Below are 16,974 nucleotides of genomic sequence, written 5' to 3' on the forward strand. Positions count from 1 at the left end.
CCTCAGTTCAAAATTCTGGGACATAGTTGAAAAGATCATTCAAAAAGCCACAGGAATAGATCCTCCCCAGCTATGTAGACAGAAGTGTTGTGTTTTCCTAAATTTTTAAAATTATTTTAGAGATGCATAAATAAAAACAGAGTATTTCCATGCTATTAAGTATGGCGTATTGGATACAAAATTTTCCTTCCTTTTTTCATTTTAGGTGTATGATGAATTGTTACCAACTTTGCTTTTTAGAAGCTGTTTGCTTAAGAAGCAACACATTGACAATATACACTTAATGCCACTCAGAAACTGAATTAAAGGAGCTACTTTGGCATTCCCACTGCCTGTATAGGGAAAGAAATAAAGCATTTGGTAGTACAGTGTAAGGAGGTGACCATGTCTCACAGCTTACAGAAGCTTAACTTGTGGGAAGAAGCAAGCGTGTTAAATGCAATTTGCTGAATTTCTCACCCAATTCTCCAGTGAAACTATCTATGAATAAAAATAGAAAAATAATTTCATGAAATGCTTTTTCAGGCATATCTAACACATTCTCATCTAAGTGATAAAAGTGGACAATTTTTATTTTAGTTATTTAGAATCAGATGAGAAGTTTCTTCTTTTATATGAATCAAAGAGATTGCAACAAATCAGCACTGGAGAGGAGAGGAAAGGTAAAATAAAATAAAATAAAATAATTAAAAAACAAGCCAGAAACAATTRCAGTTTCCTAAGTTATAAGCTCCATGGTGAAATGCTGAACTGGGTTGATCAGGTTTTCTTGCTTAAATACCCTGAGGATATTTGTTTTTTCAAATTTGTTTGTAATAACCTCTATCAGAAACAATGAAAAATAAAAGAATGAAGGACTATAAGGAAATAGTTACATATCTGGGTGCATTTGTTTTCCTGTGATAGGTAGGATTTCGTTTATCTTGAAAGTACCAGAATAAAATTAGTGACAGGAAATTGGATCCCCTCAGTCATCACTGTGTTTATCCGCTGGGACAATTTAGTGCAATAAAATTGATACACTATCCTTGTAGTTAAAAATGCATTGCCAAAGGACATGGTAGCTTTTCCATCACTTGAAGTCTTTAAATCAATATCAAATGTAATTCTAGAAAATAAATGGTATAGCTCAAAGGTAAATAATAGATTTGATATGAAACTCCTCATCAAGGGTCCTTGAATCAAAGCTGTTAATTGAACTTTAGAATATACAAAGGAACAAACAGGTATTCTGTTTGTAACAGTTTGAGTAGAATTCAATCATTGAATGACTTTTCACAATTACTTTGTTATAATTGAATATTATTTGAAAGAATAGTTCTGCATGATTTTAAGAGGTTTTTTTATGCATTAAGTACTACATTTTGTAGTAATACAGTGGGGTTTTTAAGCATTTTTTAGGTAGTAAACCTTAGGGACAGGATCAGAAGTTTCTGAATAGTCTCAATTTTGGTTGATTGAAGTGTCATGTTCCAGTGACTAATAGTCTGACAGTTTATCTACATGACAGTGTAAACAAAATCCTCTCTTTTAAAAAGATTTTCACTTAACCTGAAATTGCATCTGTTAATAAAATAGCAACTCATGTTGTTTATATGAGTAATTTATTATTTCACATCCAGGAATAAAAGTATTTGTATAATGTTCTGAATATTGCTTTTGTATGTACAAAAAAGTCAGTTAGCCTCTGTAAATTATTTTATTACAGATTGACATTCAGAGATCACTTAGCTTTATAAGACTTTATTCTTTAAAATGTCACTGGAAATTTTGTCATTTGTTGATATTTTTCCTTTTATTTTAGTTTGTAGTTGAAAATACTAATTAAATTTCAAAAAAAGACTATGGCTGTAAAACAGAAAGCAGTAGAGTTGAAAAACAGAATAGACTTTTCTTTAGTTTTAACCTCTTTAGTTGAATAACAGGAGCTATTTATGTGCACAGTGTTGTTTTGTCATACGTGGTAGCAATTCCTATGCTTAATGGAAAAGTTTTCTTTGTTTTCCTTTGTAATATTGCATGTCTTTTTATTCCTGTTTCTATTATTTTGTGTTTGAAAAAATATTAAAATATGTTAAATATATTTAAGATAGATACTGCTTTCAGTAAATTATAGCACTTTTCCTTATTTTAATGTTGAGCCATTTATTTCCTGATATTATGTAGAAGCTCTTGTTTATACTACTGTTGTTTTATTATAATGTCAACCAATAAGCCTGTGCCAGTTGGCATTATCTGAGCTGTCCTTGTCAGTGTGTAGAGATACTTAGATGTGCAGACGTAGTTGCAGCTCGGGTATCAGCCAGATTTCGTCTGCAACTGTATTTCTGACTTTGTGAAACATCATTAATACTTGTTGTATTAGCAGTAGTTATTTCAATGTAATGCCTCAAGGTCAGGTTTTCTTTTCTCCCCTTCCTTGTATCTGATTTCATAGATTCAATAAGACAATCTAGTGATTGAAAACCAAGAAAAAGAATTTTAATAGTTGGGCTCTACATCTGTATCTACTTCAGAACATCTATATCTACCTGAGACTATATTTGTATGGCCTTGATCCTGCAACTTACCTCTGTTAAAATTCTAATTTGCTGCATTTGTGTAAATTATTTACTTCGAAGAACTATTGACAGGATTAAATTATTCACCAGTATTTTGCTGTGGGGTCCAATGGTAAAGGAGATATGCATACTTAAAGAAGTCTAAGTGCATTTTAAATTGCTTCTTTACTTTCTATTCCTRAATCTTTAGGAGGTATGGAATAATACAGATTTTAAAATATTTAAATATTAGTTGAAAAAATGGTTTTAAATATTGCTGACCTGTCATATCAATGTTCTCAGTTGTTCGTCATCAGATTCTCAGATCCCATAGTTCATCCAAAATGAATTATTAGGATATAGTAAAGAGAGAGGCAAACTAAATCAGTCAAAGAGTTAAATAGAACATGAGAAAGTACAGCTGGAAGGGATCTCAAACATCATGTAGGCTATCTAGCCTAGAGCCATTTCTCATAGATGTTTGTCTAACTAGTTCTTAAAAACCTCCAATGATGGAGATTCCACAGCCTCTCCAGGCAAGCTGTAGTAGGTATGTTTATTCCTTTTCTTTTGAATGACAACAAAGTCTATTGTTGCTGTTAATTATATGAACAGTATTTTTGTAGGTTTTCCACAAATGGGTTTGTAGTTTTTCTATAATAAATCTCAACTATGCCATGGTCTCTGTTGCTCTTACGTATGTCTATTTGATTTATTGATGAAACTCAAACTGTTTCAGTCACTGGTGCTTCTCAGCTCCTGAGAGAATCCTATTAAATTATTTTAAACTGATCTTTGAACATATTTTGTTCTCAAAGGAATATCAGAAAAACAATTCATTGTGATATTACAGCACAACAAAAGACAGAATAGTTCTGTTTCCTTTAAGTAATTCTGTAAAACCTCAAGTTGAGAGATAAGTACTTACTCACTTGTCTGTCTCTTGTCCAAAATTTTCCGTTGTCCAGTATGTCCGAGCATACAGTCTCTTCTACAAGAACAYGTGTAGCAGGATTTAGCAGACAGTGTAGGGGCTGCGTGTCCCAGTAGCGATTTACCAGTAGAACTTTAGTTAGCTGGCTTTTAGCAACTGAATTTCATGTATTGCTACCATGTGTCACATACTCTTCCAGGTTACACTTCTTTCAAAATTACATACAAACATTGCGACTTTGCTGTGTTGGAGGAGTAACATATTTCAGAATTATGGCATAAATATTTCTACATTGTACATAAAAGTGTTGTGTAGCAAGATCCAACTTACCTTTGAATTGACTAACTCCAGTGCTAGCAACTGCTGCTCTATCCAGTCATTATTAAGCGAAATACTTATGCTGGTGAATAAACAGTTTCCTCTATCTCACAATACTTGTTAGATAGCATGTTAACAAAGAGCTGTATATTGTCTTGATACCTCCATAAGAAAATCTGCTATGATTTCTTTATTTGCGCATGGCAATTTTGTGCAAGTTCTGGGAAGAAAAGAATAAGGCTAATATCTATGCTTTGTTTTTTCAAAATATGTAGCTGCTAGTCCAGTTAGAATTTTTGATAGCACAAGAAAGTTTCCTGCTCCCAAATACTTGGTTGCCAAAGTTTTTCTGAACCGGGGAGTAGCACCTTGCATGCTTTCCCTCTTTTGGCACAGATGTACACAGCTAGTCATCACCAGGGCTTTACTTTTGTGATGATATCTTTAGAAGAGAATCCTAATAGAAGGGGGAGAATCAGATCTCTATACTAATAAAGCAAGACAAAAGGTTATCTAGCCTCAGTACAGTACTTGAACTCCTATAGTTAAGCAAAACCTTATTCAAAAAGAAAGCCCATTTTGTACTTCTAAGCACTGATTTCATTTTGTATTAACATGGCTGTTTGTTTTAGAGTATATACAATAATTTGTATTTCTCCAGTGCCAAATCTTAATTGAAGTAGCATCAATGGCATATTGACTAGGATGCAACAGTTAGCTTTAGAGCAGAAAAAAAAGGCAACGAAGAAATGATTTGGCAATACAGTAGGATTTTTGTCTAAATGTATTCTTTAGTATTATTGCTAATTTATTACCAGTATGGATTTGTTGTATAATACCGGTYTATTAATGCTCTTTTTCTTCCTTTTAGGCTTTCAGACGTGAAATAGCTAATCTGTTAAATGCAATTCTTGGAACTGTAGTGGAATATTGGATCCTTTCAGGTTTCCTTATGGACAGAAACGTGTTTCGTCAAGTAGCTGATGATTTGGCACAATACATTGCCATTTCATGTGATGGTGAGTGTTTGAAATGCATCTCAGAGCATTTCATCAGATACACTAAAGTCCCAACTAAAATCCTTGATTTATGCTCAAGTCATATTTACCTTCTGTTGCAGCCATGCAGTCTCATGGTGTGATGTGTTTTTGTCCAAGCAACTGTTTTATTTTCTGTGTGTGTGTGTGCACGCGCGTCTGTCTCAAGCAAAAACCAAGTAGTACAGGCCTTCCTTTTAACATTCAGTTAAATAAATCTCAATAGGTTTTAACGTTAAATCAAGATTACACAATGTGGAAAAAAAAAAACAAGTTCTGCGGAGCTCAGTTGTCAGTTTAGGAAGAGATTTAAGCCTATTAATCATAGTAGGCCATAACTTGAGACACASACCTGAAGACACCTTAGTAAGGCCAATTCTCAAACAAGACTTTAGCTTTYTACTCCACAAACTCATTCTTCTTTGTTAAGGACACTTCAGCAGTAAGTCCAAAAGCTAACCTGGGCTCTCTGACCCATACAGACTTCAAATGGAGTCAGTATCTCATTCCAAATCCTTAGATTGTTAGCCAAAGAATTTGGGGAGAGGGCTTGGGACGGGGAGTAATATGAATGTTGTATCACTATTCCTCCTGTCCGTTAAACAGGCTAGATAAAGATGAATGCCACAACCCAAATGAACCATCATCATCCAACATGGAACATCTTTTGGGGCATCTGTCCTTTCAGCAACTAGGGGAAGAGGAACCTAAAAAGGTTCCAAAGCTGTTTGTTTTTTTTTTTTTTTTTTTTTTTTTTAAATAAGAAATTAAGCGGAAGACTGTGATTCAGCTATTACACCTCTGTGGGTATATTGGTTTCAGTCATCATTTTCTCATCATTTTCCTCTAGAGGCAGGTGCAGACTTCATGTAAAAATTTGTTGCTTTTCCTACCTGGAAATTTGACAAGAACTATCCTGAAAACATTCAACAAAAATCTTAGTATCTAGACAAATAGTTGTACTCCACTCTCACAAAAATAAAATGATCCAAAGTATTATAGCCTGCCTTAGATCTTAAGAGGCCAGACCAGTTGGAACTTTATAGTATCTGCAACTATTGCAGCCTCTCCAAAGGATTTTATATCTTTCATAAATGAGGAAGAATCTTGTGTGTGTATATGCATGTGTGTGTGTGTATATACATACTGTATATACACACACACACATATACGTATTTATATACAGTATATAGATAGTAAGACTTTCTCACTTGCCTGTTCACAAATGGAAAATGATACTCTTTAAGCTGTCCTTCATCCATTCAGAGCATTCACAAGAATGATCATAGTCTGATTATAAAGAATAAAGATTCTCTGACGAATTGATGATCACTGCCACTTAGTTCAGTCCACAGCACTTAAAGCCAAAAAACTATTGCAAAATTCTTCTCCTAAGATTCTGTTAACCTTACAGGAGAAAACATCTATACTTTTAAATCTTGTTCTATTTTAATTTAGTCTATACAGTAGTTACAGAGGGAGTAGTTCTCAAAAGAACAAAATACTCCCTTAATATAGTAAAGACTTTCCTCATCTTCAGAGACCTTGTTTTCCACCTGTTTCAGTGACTATTTTGACAAAACTCTTTTGCTAGAATCAAAATACAAAGATCAGCCTAAGAAAAAACAGCCATTCTGTTGCTTTGCAAAAAAAAAAAAAAAAAGAGGTACAGCAGACATAAACCTGATATAGGCCCACATTTTTCTACAATAGTTTCTTGTGTGTGCGTATATTTTTTCTTTTTTAAAAACAGTGTGAAAGATTTGGAACATCAGAATGATGTTGAAATCTGCTTAAGGTCACTTTTCATAACTYTCCCAAATAAATAATTTCCTTCTCAAAATCATGATGCAGCTTTTATATGATTATATATGATTATTTATATGAATATATTTAGAGCATTTTTTAGAAGTTCATTAATACAAGCAGTGTTTTGCCTTTTAAAATACGATGAACATTGTTTCAGAAACTGAACTCTTTATAAGATGATAACATACTCTGGTTTTAAAGGCTTTTTTCTCCCCTTTGCTTTTATCCAGACTTTTCAATACATGAATTAAAATCGTTCATTTGTTCCATACCATCTCTCTGGCTTCAAATGTTTGTTGCAGAAGCAGTTTTTAAAAAAATATGTTTACAGAGGAATATATCTATTTCTACAGAACCTCTTTCTCTTCAGAAAATAGTAAGTAACTCTTGTACTCCTTAATAACCTAGCACACTTAAGTATGCAACAAGTAATAGATTCATAAGAGAATCTTGAAAAACATCTCCTTTTGTTGTGGTTTAAAGTCATGCTCGTTGCGTACATCTTATTCCACCTGTACAAAAACTCTACCACATTTAAATTGTTTTACCTCAGATCAGGCTTCAAAACAATGGTAAAATTATTCCTGCCAAACAATCTGTAATACTTGTACAAATTAATGTGTTTTAATGCAGGTAATGTGAAAAGTCACAGTGCAAGCTTTTAAAAATTATCTTTGATGTAAATACTTTATTGCAATATTACATTTATAATTAAGGAAAATTCCAAACATTGCATTATTTAACTTGTTTTTTTTTCTTCAGATTTTTTTAAAGGGGTAATTTYTGTTATTCTGGTATGTCTAGGCAGTTAATTGATACAAGCTGTTATGATTCTGAACCACAGTGAATTCCTGTAAATTTCTTCTCTTGAAGATTTTCTCCTACTTGCAAACTTCTACCTGCCTTCAAATCACAATTTTGATAGTTGATGAGGAAATACACGTGATGAAAATTGTAAAAGAAATTCTCAAAAGCATGACTGCTGGCAGGATGCAGACAAATCAGAGAGAGGACACTGTAATGACATGCCCCGACTTACAGTTACATTTCAGTAACCTTAACACTAATGTGTAACCACGATATGGAATCCATCACTGTTTCTCTATGACCTAAAATTCAGATGAAATCAAAGCAAGACAACTTTACGCTTTCATACGTTTTTCTAAACAGAGGTTTCCCTGAATTTTATAGGAGCTTATTATGAACAGAGATCATTTTTTATCATACATGATGTTTAACCACAGCTTGAACAAAAGACTATCAGAAGTTTAAAAATAAAACAGCTATATATCTAACATAAAGCCTTCTAACTTAAAGCTTTCTTTAAGTATCTTTCTTTTGACGTGGTGACATGTAATCTGCTTCCACTTCTGGATAATCATTGAATGAGTCCCCTTACTGAACTATTTCCTGTGCTTTTGCCAAACTGGAACAACTTATATGTCTTTGTAGAGACATATATAGGTGGATTGGAGCCTCTGAATTGCTGGAACGAAGCCAAAATATCTATGACATCCTAGGTTATCCTAAGTGAGAGAGCACCTAAGAGGTAACTTGCTTATTGTCTACCCAAGGCCCACAGGCTTAGTCCTCATCTTACAGGAATGGTATTTCTTTGCCAAATTGCTTCCTGGATTTGGAGCAGAAAGGCTTGTAAATACTTCCATTAAGTACCTGAGAATCAGTTAGCTTTGCTGTAGGACTACAGCTGTCCAACTCAACAGATTAAAATTTTCTCAGCTGCCAAAAAATCCCAAGAGAGAAGCCTAGAATTTCCCACTTACTTCTGAGGCCAGCATACAAGAGTGAAATACTGAGTAAGGTATGTTAAACTAGCAATATAGTAAAGACTGCAGAAGACATTTTTAAACAATCTATATATGCAAACATCATTTAGGGATCATATTTTCAAAAACTTAGATAAAGCAAGCTGTAGGTGGTGGATGACTGCTTTATGCGAAGTACAACAGAAGAAATTTGACTACATATGAATTTACTGTATACATGGTCATTGATAATGTTCCTTTTGCAACAGGTCTGTTGCTATTTGCCTGCTTTAGGAGAGATAGGCATGTGTGAGACAAGGAAGATGGAGAAAGCGAAGAGAAAGAAAATAGGGCAGTGGCCATGCCCTGAGTCTCAGAGGGCATTATTGATGCTAAATGGTGATAAGCAGAACCAAGTCGAAGTGCTGCCTGATCTACCGTAAGTAATACCTATAACATCACCAGTTTTATTCTGCTTTGGGGGACAGCTTCTGACCTGACACATTTTTTGAACTTTATGTGACCTGTTTTGTTGTCTACAAATTACTGAGTCTGACAGAAAAGCTCCATCGTAAACCTGTAACACCTATAGGCTGGGGTTCCCCCTTACCCTTCATCCTCCATATATGCAGACTGATGTATTTTCCCAATRTTAAATTTAATGGAGACATAGAAGGGTTAAACCATTCATAGTATTACCTTTAAAAAAGTTAATTGTGGGAAGTGTACTTTTATTACTGTTTTTAATACAGTTAAAAGACTGAGAAATTACATAGTTAAGACATTTCAGAAAAAACTCTGAAATGCACACATCTAAGTATGATATTTATATGCTGTAACAATATTAAGTATATATATATTATCTTAAAATATAATATACAGGTTTTAGACGTGTCCACTTTGCTGTCTTTTCAGTGAGTTATTCTTTAATGAGTGCCCTCCGTTAGCAAAGAAACTTAAAGCAAAAGCAGAAGTTAAGGTTTCATACGCCAAAGAGAATTGCTACCTTTTGGCTGAAGAGGTACATTTTTACAAGAAAAATATTAAAGGTATTTTATTATCTAATTTATGTTAAGAACTTTAAATGGGTAGAATCAACAGTTTCATGTTTAAAAATCTTGTCCTTATGGATGCTGAACTAAAATGACCGCTTATGTCCAAGAAATATTTTCTTATGATTCACGTTTCTTTTTTTCAGTATCTGTTTGAAAGGAGAAATTGTATATATGGTGGAATAAAGCTGCCTTCTTCATTCCCCTCCCCCCCGAGATATTAAATACAGTGTACAGCTTGTGTGAGCTCATTCCAGTCCTGCCCGCCTTACTTTGCTAATCCACCTCAACCTGTGCTTGGTAGGATCAACGTCTTCTGATTTGAAAGTATAATTCAGTCTTCATCTCTTTCAGTCCTAGACATTTTGTGAACAAAGACTGAGGAGTATGCTATGTTACATAGCTGTGTTAAGCATATGGACTGTTTTCTTCCAGGCATTCAGCCCAGACTATGAAAGGCATTTGGCTTTTGTCTTAGCTATACTGGAACCCAAGTACCTAAAGAATAAAACAGCACTGCAGTAATTCATTTGGGTCCCACTTATTACACAAATTTAATAAAACATACTTTACATAAGGCTTTACCTGAACAGAATTATTTGCTGGAACTACTTTTTATCGTCATCATCAGAAATTTACCTACATCATTTAAAATACAACTATATTAATAATGACACCTATGASAAGACTTAGAAAAAACTGGCAAAAGCAAGCTACGATCATTCAAAAAACTATAATCAGAATTGTGTCACAAACACTGAAGGACATAAAACCTCACCCTCTTTTGGGATTTAAGCGAGCTTCAGTAACAGAGCCAGACCATGCATTTTTAAAATTGGTTCCTTTTCTCTTTATTGCTTTTGCAAGTAAAATTGATGTGAATTATTACATACTGACTTCTACAAAGAAAAGTGAGCTGAAGGACTAGGGCAAAAAAAACTGCTTTTTTTCCTATTCTTCCCCTGCCAAAATTGTAAGTAGTATCTTCTGCTGAAAAGAATGAGTATGGAGCTGACAGATTTACACAGTGAAAGTATTAATATAACAAAATATACCATGCTAATCTTATCACAAAGGCTGAGAGATTTAGCCTAAGATTTTTTTCATTTCTAAGAGGTTTGTTGCGTCATCTTTCACCTGGCATCAAGATTTTCCTCTGGCTCTTGTTCAAACCTAATCACATAGTGAAAGCAAAATAGCATTTAGAATGGGTCTGAAGTTCTTATCATGCAGAGACTAATGGTATCTTTACCTATAAACAGCATTTGTCAGTTGCTTGCTGTTCAATTTTTCACACTTACTTCAGCTTTACATAGTACTAAGACTTGGGGGTTTTTATTCCAGAGGATTTTCTCTCGTCCCCCTTCTTCTTTTTTTTTTTTTTTTTAATTTATTAAGACCCTCTCATTTATTTCTCTCTTTCCCCCTTTCCTTGCTACTGTAGCCAAGTCAGACAGCCTATTGAGAAACAGCAAACCATCTGTTAACGGATTTGAAGTTCTGAATTATACTTGAGTGTGTAGAGGCACTCGTGCTTAGCCAGAAACATTCATTTGAATTAAGCTATAAATGCTGTGTAAAAAGAACCATACATTTTAACGTAGGTTCATGAATAAATTTAAGGGAGGGCAACTGCACTCTCAAGTTTTATTGCTTCAAAACCCAGTATTTTTGGTGTTCTGTGATCACTTGGTGCTTTTATAGTGTGATTGAAGCTTTAAACCTTGAACTGGGGGGAGATAATTCCTGTGTTAAACCTTTTGCAGTACAATTTCATTGCTAGATCTCTGGTGGAACAGAAGCTCTGTGGGTTTTTTGAATTTTCTTAAAAGATGGTTAAACAGGACAAAGGAAAATCTTACTCATTATTGAATTTTCTGGCATATAGCCAGGTCTCCTAGTTCCATGCACTTTGATTATTTTCCTTAGTTGCTATCTTGCCTAGTCTAGTGTAATCTATTAATTTTTTATGGTAGGCGAGACAGCCCTGCATAAAGCTTGCGTAAGAAACAAAGTGGAGAGATTGATTCAGCTTCTCTCTTCTCCTGGAACAGACATTAATGTTAAAGGTAAGTTCTTCATTTTCTCTACAAAACTAAAAAATTAAGCCAAATAAAGAACTAAAATAATATCTATTTGAAAATAAAGTTTACATTTATAGCATGAAAATTGTTTTAATTATTTTAAATAACACAAAATCAGGACTTTAAAGCAAAAATTGATGAAAGGCTAATTTATAACTCAAGTGTGTGGTAACGCTCATCACATTTCCTATTGATTTAAAAAAAGACATTTAATTTTTTTCCAATGTTTTTCAATCAAATTTCCTTTTTGAAATCACCAACTGCCATTGTATCCATAATGAATATTAAAAAGTAAAGTGTTTTGTGGTCTAGTGAATTACAATATTAACATTTTAGTACTACTTCTGCTGTTTTAAAACTTCCCTTGATTTATAATTCAGACTATGCTGGCTGGACGCCTTTGCATGAAGCCTGTAACCATGGCAGCACAGTGTGTGTCCGTGAAATTCTGCAACGTTGTCCAGAGGTAGACCTGCTCAGTCAAGTGGACGGGGTGACTCCTTTGCATGATGCACTGTCAAATGGACATGTAGAAATTGGCAAGCTGCTACTTCAGCATGGGGGTGAGTGTGTTTATGCTAAACTGGTTTAGGGAAATTATCCACTGTTCTGAGCCCATACGAAGTTCGTAGTGTTTTTCTTAATAGTTGCTTAAAATACAATGTTATTATAAAATATTTATTTTAAAACATTTTTAAGCCAGGCTGTTTTGGTCACAATAAAAATATTACTGATTTCACACTATTTTGATCAGCTGAATATGAAATTAACCAGGATTTTCACATTTTTTTCCAATATGGTAATGTTTTTATTCTGCATTTTACACCATATGTATTGTAACTATATTCTCCAAACTCATTAATGAACATAAAGATTACCTAGTCACCAAGCAGTGCTAAGGATTTTCTTTTGTTTTGATCTATTTTTACCRTAGCTTGCAAAAATAGATCCTTAAATCTCTATATAATCATGTATTTCAACATAAATTTGTTCAGCATTTATGAAAATTAATGTGATGGTCTTTGAAGAACACAATCAGCTTGGCAATTAGTTTAAGAAAGGACTCTATATTGTAATTGTGATAACTGCTGTTTAGGGATAATAGTGGGAGGGATGCCTTAGTTTCTAAAAAAAGATACATTGCCCCTTAGAGGCAGACACATGATAAACATTTTGAACATATTTTTCCTTCAGTGACAGGGAACATGTATCTTGTCTTGAAATATATTGTATCAATATAATTAACATAACATGTTTTTTAAAAAAGCAGATGCAAAAAATGGACTTGGATATCAACTGCTTTTATTCGTTTACTAAAATTTGTAATATCCTTTCTGTTGACCTACTGTGTGAATTTAATCTCTGTGTATTATATCTCAAGTCCAGATTTTTTCAAAAAAAGTCATTTTGCATACAGCCATAAGGCAAAAGAATGCACTGTATTTAGATGGCCTATTAATTAACCTAGAGAAACAWCATTTTATTGCATTCTTGGCATAAGATCTCTGTATTTGCAGTCTTCTCCTGCCCCCTAAAGGCTATTTCCTGTGTCTGTTGTGCAAGCACCATCTCATAATYAATACATTCCTCTGCAGTTCTACCTCTCTGTTTGCTGAGCTTCAGTTCTGTGGCTCCCAGGTGTTTTATATATTTCCTGAACSACGTATCTGACCTGCGGAGCCAATACCTAGGCTCGCTTCAATCGGTCTAAGTGATGCAGTAGCTAATACTATAGGAAGCCCAGCACCTCAACTGAAAAYGGCAGTGCACTGACAGTCAGGCATTTTTTTTGGGCTGTTGTGAAGAATAGGCAGTGGATGATCCTGTTGTCCTAGGGGAAGAGATCTACTTGCGCTTGCATTCATCAAGGTTTTCTGGCAACTCTACAGGCTGCACGTACCCTTATCCTTGCCTTTGTCACACTCTGGGCTTTGGCCTGTCAAATAGCTGACAACACTTTGGTAGAAAGTGTGTTACACATTCAGGGTGTGTTTACTCAGCTCAGTAATTTAGAGTACATCCTTGCAATATCTTTTTACTCCCCCCCCCCCAAATGCTTCAGCTTGCAAGAGTTATTTATTTTACATAATCAGAGATGGATTAAAAAAGTACTGCTGTAATCACTCTGATAAGGGGTAATATGGGGAAATATCACTTGTAATTAAAATATATTTTTGAAAATATATTCAAGTTATAAAATTGCATCATTACTTTATCATCATAGCCCAAATTTTCATAAGATGATTTCTGCTGTGCTCTCCTATGGAAATCACCACCTGTTGTTTGTTAACTCCTTTTTTTCTTACAGGTGTGGCATTCCATAAACTTATCAAGACATCTGCAAACTGTTTAAATATTAACAGCTCCATTGTACTAATAAAAAGGAAATACTAAAAAGAATCTAATATAATCTGACCAGGTTAAACATCCTACTTAATTACTTTGTATCTATTTATTACAGTGTTTAATTTTTGCATTTCAGAAATTTGCTAAGAACAAACTTTGTAACTTAGTTGTTGAGGGAGAACAGGATTTATGCCAAAACTGTTTATCTTGCTTGACAGCCTAGGACAAAGGCAGCCACACCATCCAGAAAGGTAAAATAAAGACCATCATAAGGAAATCCCTATAATTTGGAATCAGTTTCAGCAAATATAGTTGCCTGTAAAACGTTTAATGAAATTCGACATCAGCAGTAACATTCAGCTTCTGCATTTTCTATATATTGCTGCTTGAAATTTTAGGATAAAACACATTTGACTGTCTTCCATTTCTATGTAAATAATGTTTGTCTTTCAATCAAGCAAAATCAGTAAAAAAAAATAAGGTAAATATCATAAAGAAACTGTTCTAAACTCTACTTCTTCTAGATTGTATTGTAAATATGTGACCCATCAGTTGCATCAACCTGATTTAGTACAAAAAGGAATTTAAACGGACTCCAAGCTGCTGGCAAAAAACAACCCAAAATCTTGTTCAACTGCCAAACTGAATATGCTGTTACTACGAATGTTTGTTTTTCCTGCAGGACCAGTGCTTCTACAGCAGAGGGACTCCAATGGAAAATTGCCACTGGATTATGTTGAGTCCCTGCCAGTAAAACAAGAACTTTTGAATGTTGTTCATCCAGAAGAGACAATTGAAAGCTTCTCTGAACGCACAGATCAAGACTTCCACAGTCAGCAGATAGAGCTGTGGTTAATTTTATTTAATAAGATGCTACTAAATTTTTGTTCAGTTTATAATCTGTCTTCCCCTTTTACTTTTGCTCTCAGAGACATAGTCTGTTCAAATACATTTCCAGTAATGGCTAGCGATGATTCTAAGTTGAAAAATAAATTTTCTGCTGATTGGCTAGTAGATACATATCTTAGAGAGCTAGAAACTTTCCAAAAGCTTCCACAGTTTTTTCRAGAAATACCAGCAAACATTATTGTTTTTTCTGGAGAACAAATGAAGGCTTTATTAGCAACACTGGAAACTATGGCCATGGCAAATCAGCTGTCTACTTTACATGTTTCCACCAATTAACTTCCAGGCCAATTCTGCCAGTTAAGYCTTGACTGTTAACTATTGGTATTAGGCTAACATTATTTTTGTGGCAACTAAGGAAGTAGAAATTTCACAGCCCTACATGAAACTACAGTAGCACCTCCCATGATATCAGTACTTCCTCTAATGGAACCTGGAAGTGAGATGCACTGATTCAGTGCGTTTTTATAGCCCAGAATTTTCCACTGCTGATGCCTTCTAGGTSTCAGACGTATCTGGATGTCCGTGACAAACTCAGGAGGATGCTATGTCATTTGCACTACGTTGAACATTGTTTTTTCTCTCCTGGAAATCTTTCTTTGTTACCACTCCTGTGCCTTAGTCCACTTCAGCTTTCAAAGGTACCTGAATTTGACACCGTAATGAGCCATTTTTTCTTACAATACAAGTATATACCTACATATTTTAATAAATTTTAATAAAACTAATGTTCTGAATATCTATCAATAAACCAAATATATGGAAAAGCAACATCTATTTTTTTCTTATTCTGTCTTTAGGAATACATCTTTTAGAAGCTAAAAGTAACAACAGAAGTTAGTATATGTATTTACAGAATCAGTTTGCTGGCATTTTCYACAGTTTCTTTAATTTCCTAGAAATGGTCACGCAAAAGTGTCTGGAAAACTTCTGCCTGCTCCCCCAGCACTGCGGCACTCTCGTGGTCACGTTCATTTGTGCAGGAACCACATTGGAGACAGGCTCCAATACTCAGGTGTTCTACAGAACTCCAGTTGCAACAACTGACTAGAGGTCCCAAACCATCAAGTCATCTTCCTGCTTCCCAGACTAGTGATGCTGCGAAGGGCTGGACTGGCCCTCAGTGCAACTTGTGGTAGTATTGGCTCTGCTCTAACTCATGCTGGCTTGCAGTGTTTTGATAAATTCATTACACTGGCAATCTGTAAAACGATCTGGTAATGTTCTTGGGATTCTCTGAAATAAAGATACTGGTGGAAGTAATGGCACAAATGTAGTTATGTTGGTAGGGGAATTTACAAAGGATTAGACAAGACACTGGGCATCAGATTCTGACACTAAGTATGGATCTCCTTAAAAATTACACCCCATTTAATAYTAGAATTTTGTTCTTCAGCCTATGAATACATGTAAGCTACAGATGATAAATCCTCTAAACTAATCCTCTAACCTAATTTAGAATTGTGTGCTACATATTCTATCAGATGGTCCTTTTAATTAGTTAAGAAAAAGAAAATCCTGCACTGTTCTTTAAAGGTATTGAGGCTCTTGAGGCAGCTGAACTGTATAAGACTGCTGCATAAGAAGGCTGGGAATGGGCAAGAGTTACGTGTTCCGGAGAGCTCCTGTCGCACATCTCTACGGCAATGAATATTCTTGCCTTGCATCTTTGCATAGATCCGGGGCCAAATGCAGTTCAGACTAGGTTCTGAGAAGAGACAGGCTTCTAAGGCAAAAAGAGAAGAAAGTGCTGCTCTAGAATACAGATATTTCATTTTTTAATGGATTCAATAATGGAGTAGGAATAATTTAAAATCTTAGCCTTCAAAGGGAAAGTACTAATTAGTAGCATTTCCAATTGCAATTCTTCTGTAATAGCAATTTATAATATTTAAAAAAGAATCCTAAAAGAAAGGGTGTGGATAATAACTGCTTCTGAAATTGATGTTGCTTGACTAGAGGGAATAAGTTACATTGATGCAGCTGGCTTGCAGCACATTAAAACTTCCATTTAGCCTTTCTGCAGCTGAGATATATGATCTCATAGCAATTAATCCACTGAAGATGCTCAGACTGGTTTGGTCTTGGAACCAGATCTTCATAACAAATATTCAGTGTTTATTACTGATTGATTATTGCTTTTATACATGCATGCAGAACAGCCTGCTCTAATAAATTAAAG

At 34.5% G+C, this 16,974-nt stretch overlaps 1 protein-coding gene across 3 annotated transcripts in view; it reads left to right on the forward strand.

Annotated features, from left to right (window-relative positions):
- SLF1 (SMC5/6 complex localization factor 1) overlaps positions 1 to 15,563 on the forward strand; it is a 35,276-nt gene extending 19,713 nt beyond the window's left edge. For all 3 annotated transcript variants that reach the window (XM_085299733.1, XM_085299735.1, XM_085299734.1), the window contains exons 12-18: positions 4,664 to 4,811; positions 6,869 to 7,014; positions 8,674 to 8,843; positions 9,320 to 9,453; positions 11,433 to 11,525; positions 11,921 to 12,103; positions 14,569 to 15,563. In XM_085299733.1, the coding sequence (XP_085155859.1) occupies positions 4,664 to 4,811; positions 6,869 to 7,014; positions 8,674 to 8,843; positions 9,320 to 9,453; positions 11,433 to 11,525; positions 11,921 to 12,103; positions 14,569 to 15,071 (1,377 nt within the window). In that variant the 3' untranslated portion in view covers positions 15,072 to 15,563. The remainder of the gene's footprint in view (positions 1 to 4,663; positions 4,812 to 6,868; positions 7,015 to 8,673; positions 8,844 to 9,319; positions 9,454 to 11,432; positions 11,526 to 11,920; positions 12,104 to 14,568) is intronic.
- Positions 15,564 to 16,974: the final 1,411 nt, after the last annotated feature.

This window comes from Rhea americana, unplaced genomic scaffold (assembly GCF_003343005.1).
Source record: "Rhea americana isolate MKP2758 unplaced genomic scaffold, rheAme1 scaffold_153, whole genome shotgun sequence".
In the NCBI taxonomy this organism is placed as follows: domain Eukaryota; kingdom Metazoa; phylum Chordata; class Aves; order Rheiformes; family Rheidae; genus Rhea; species Rhea americana.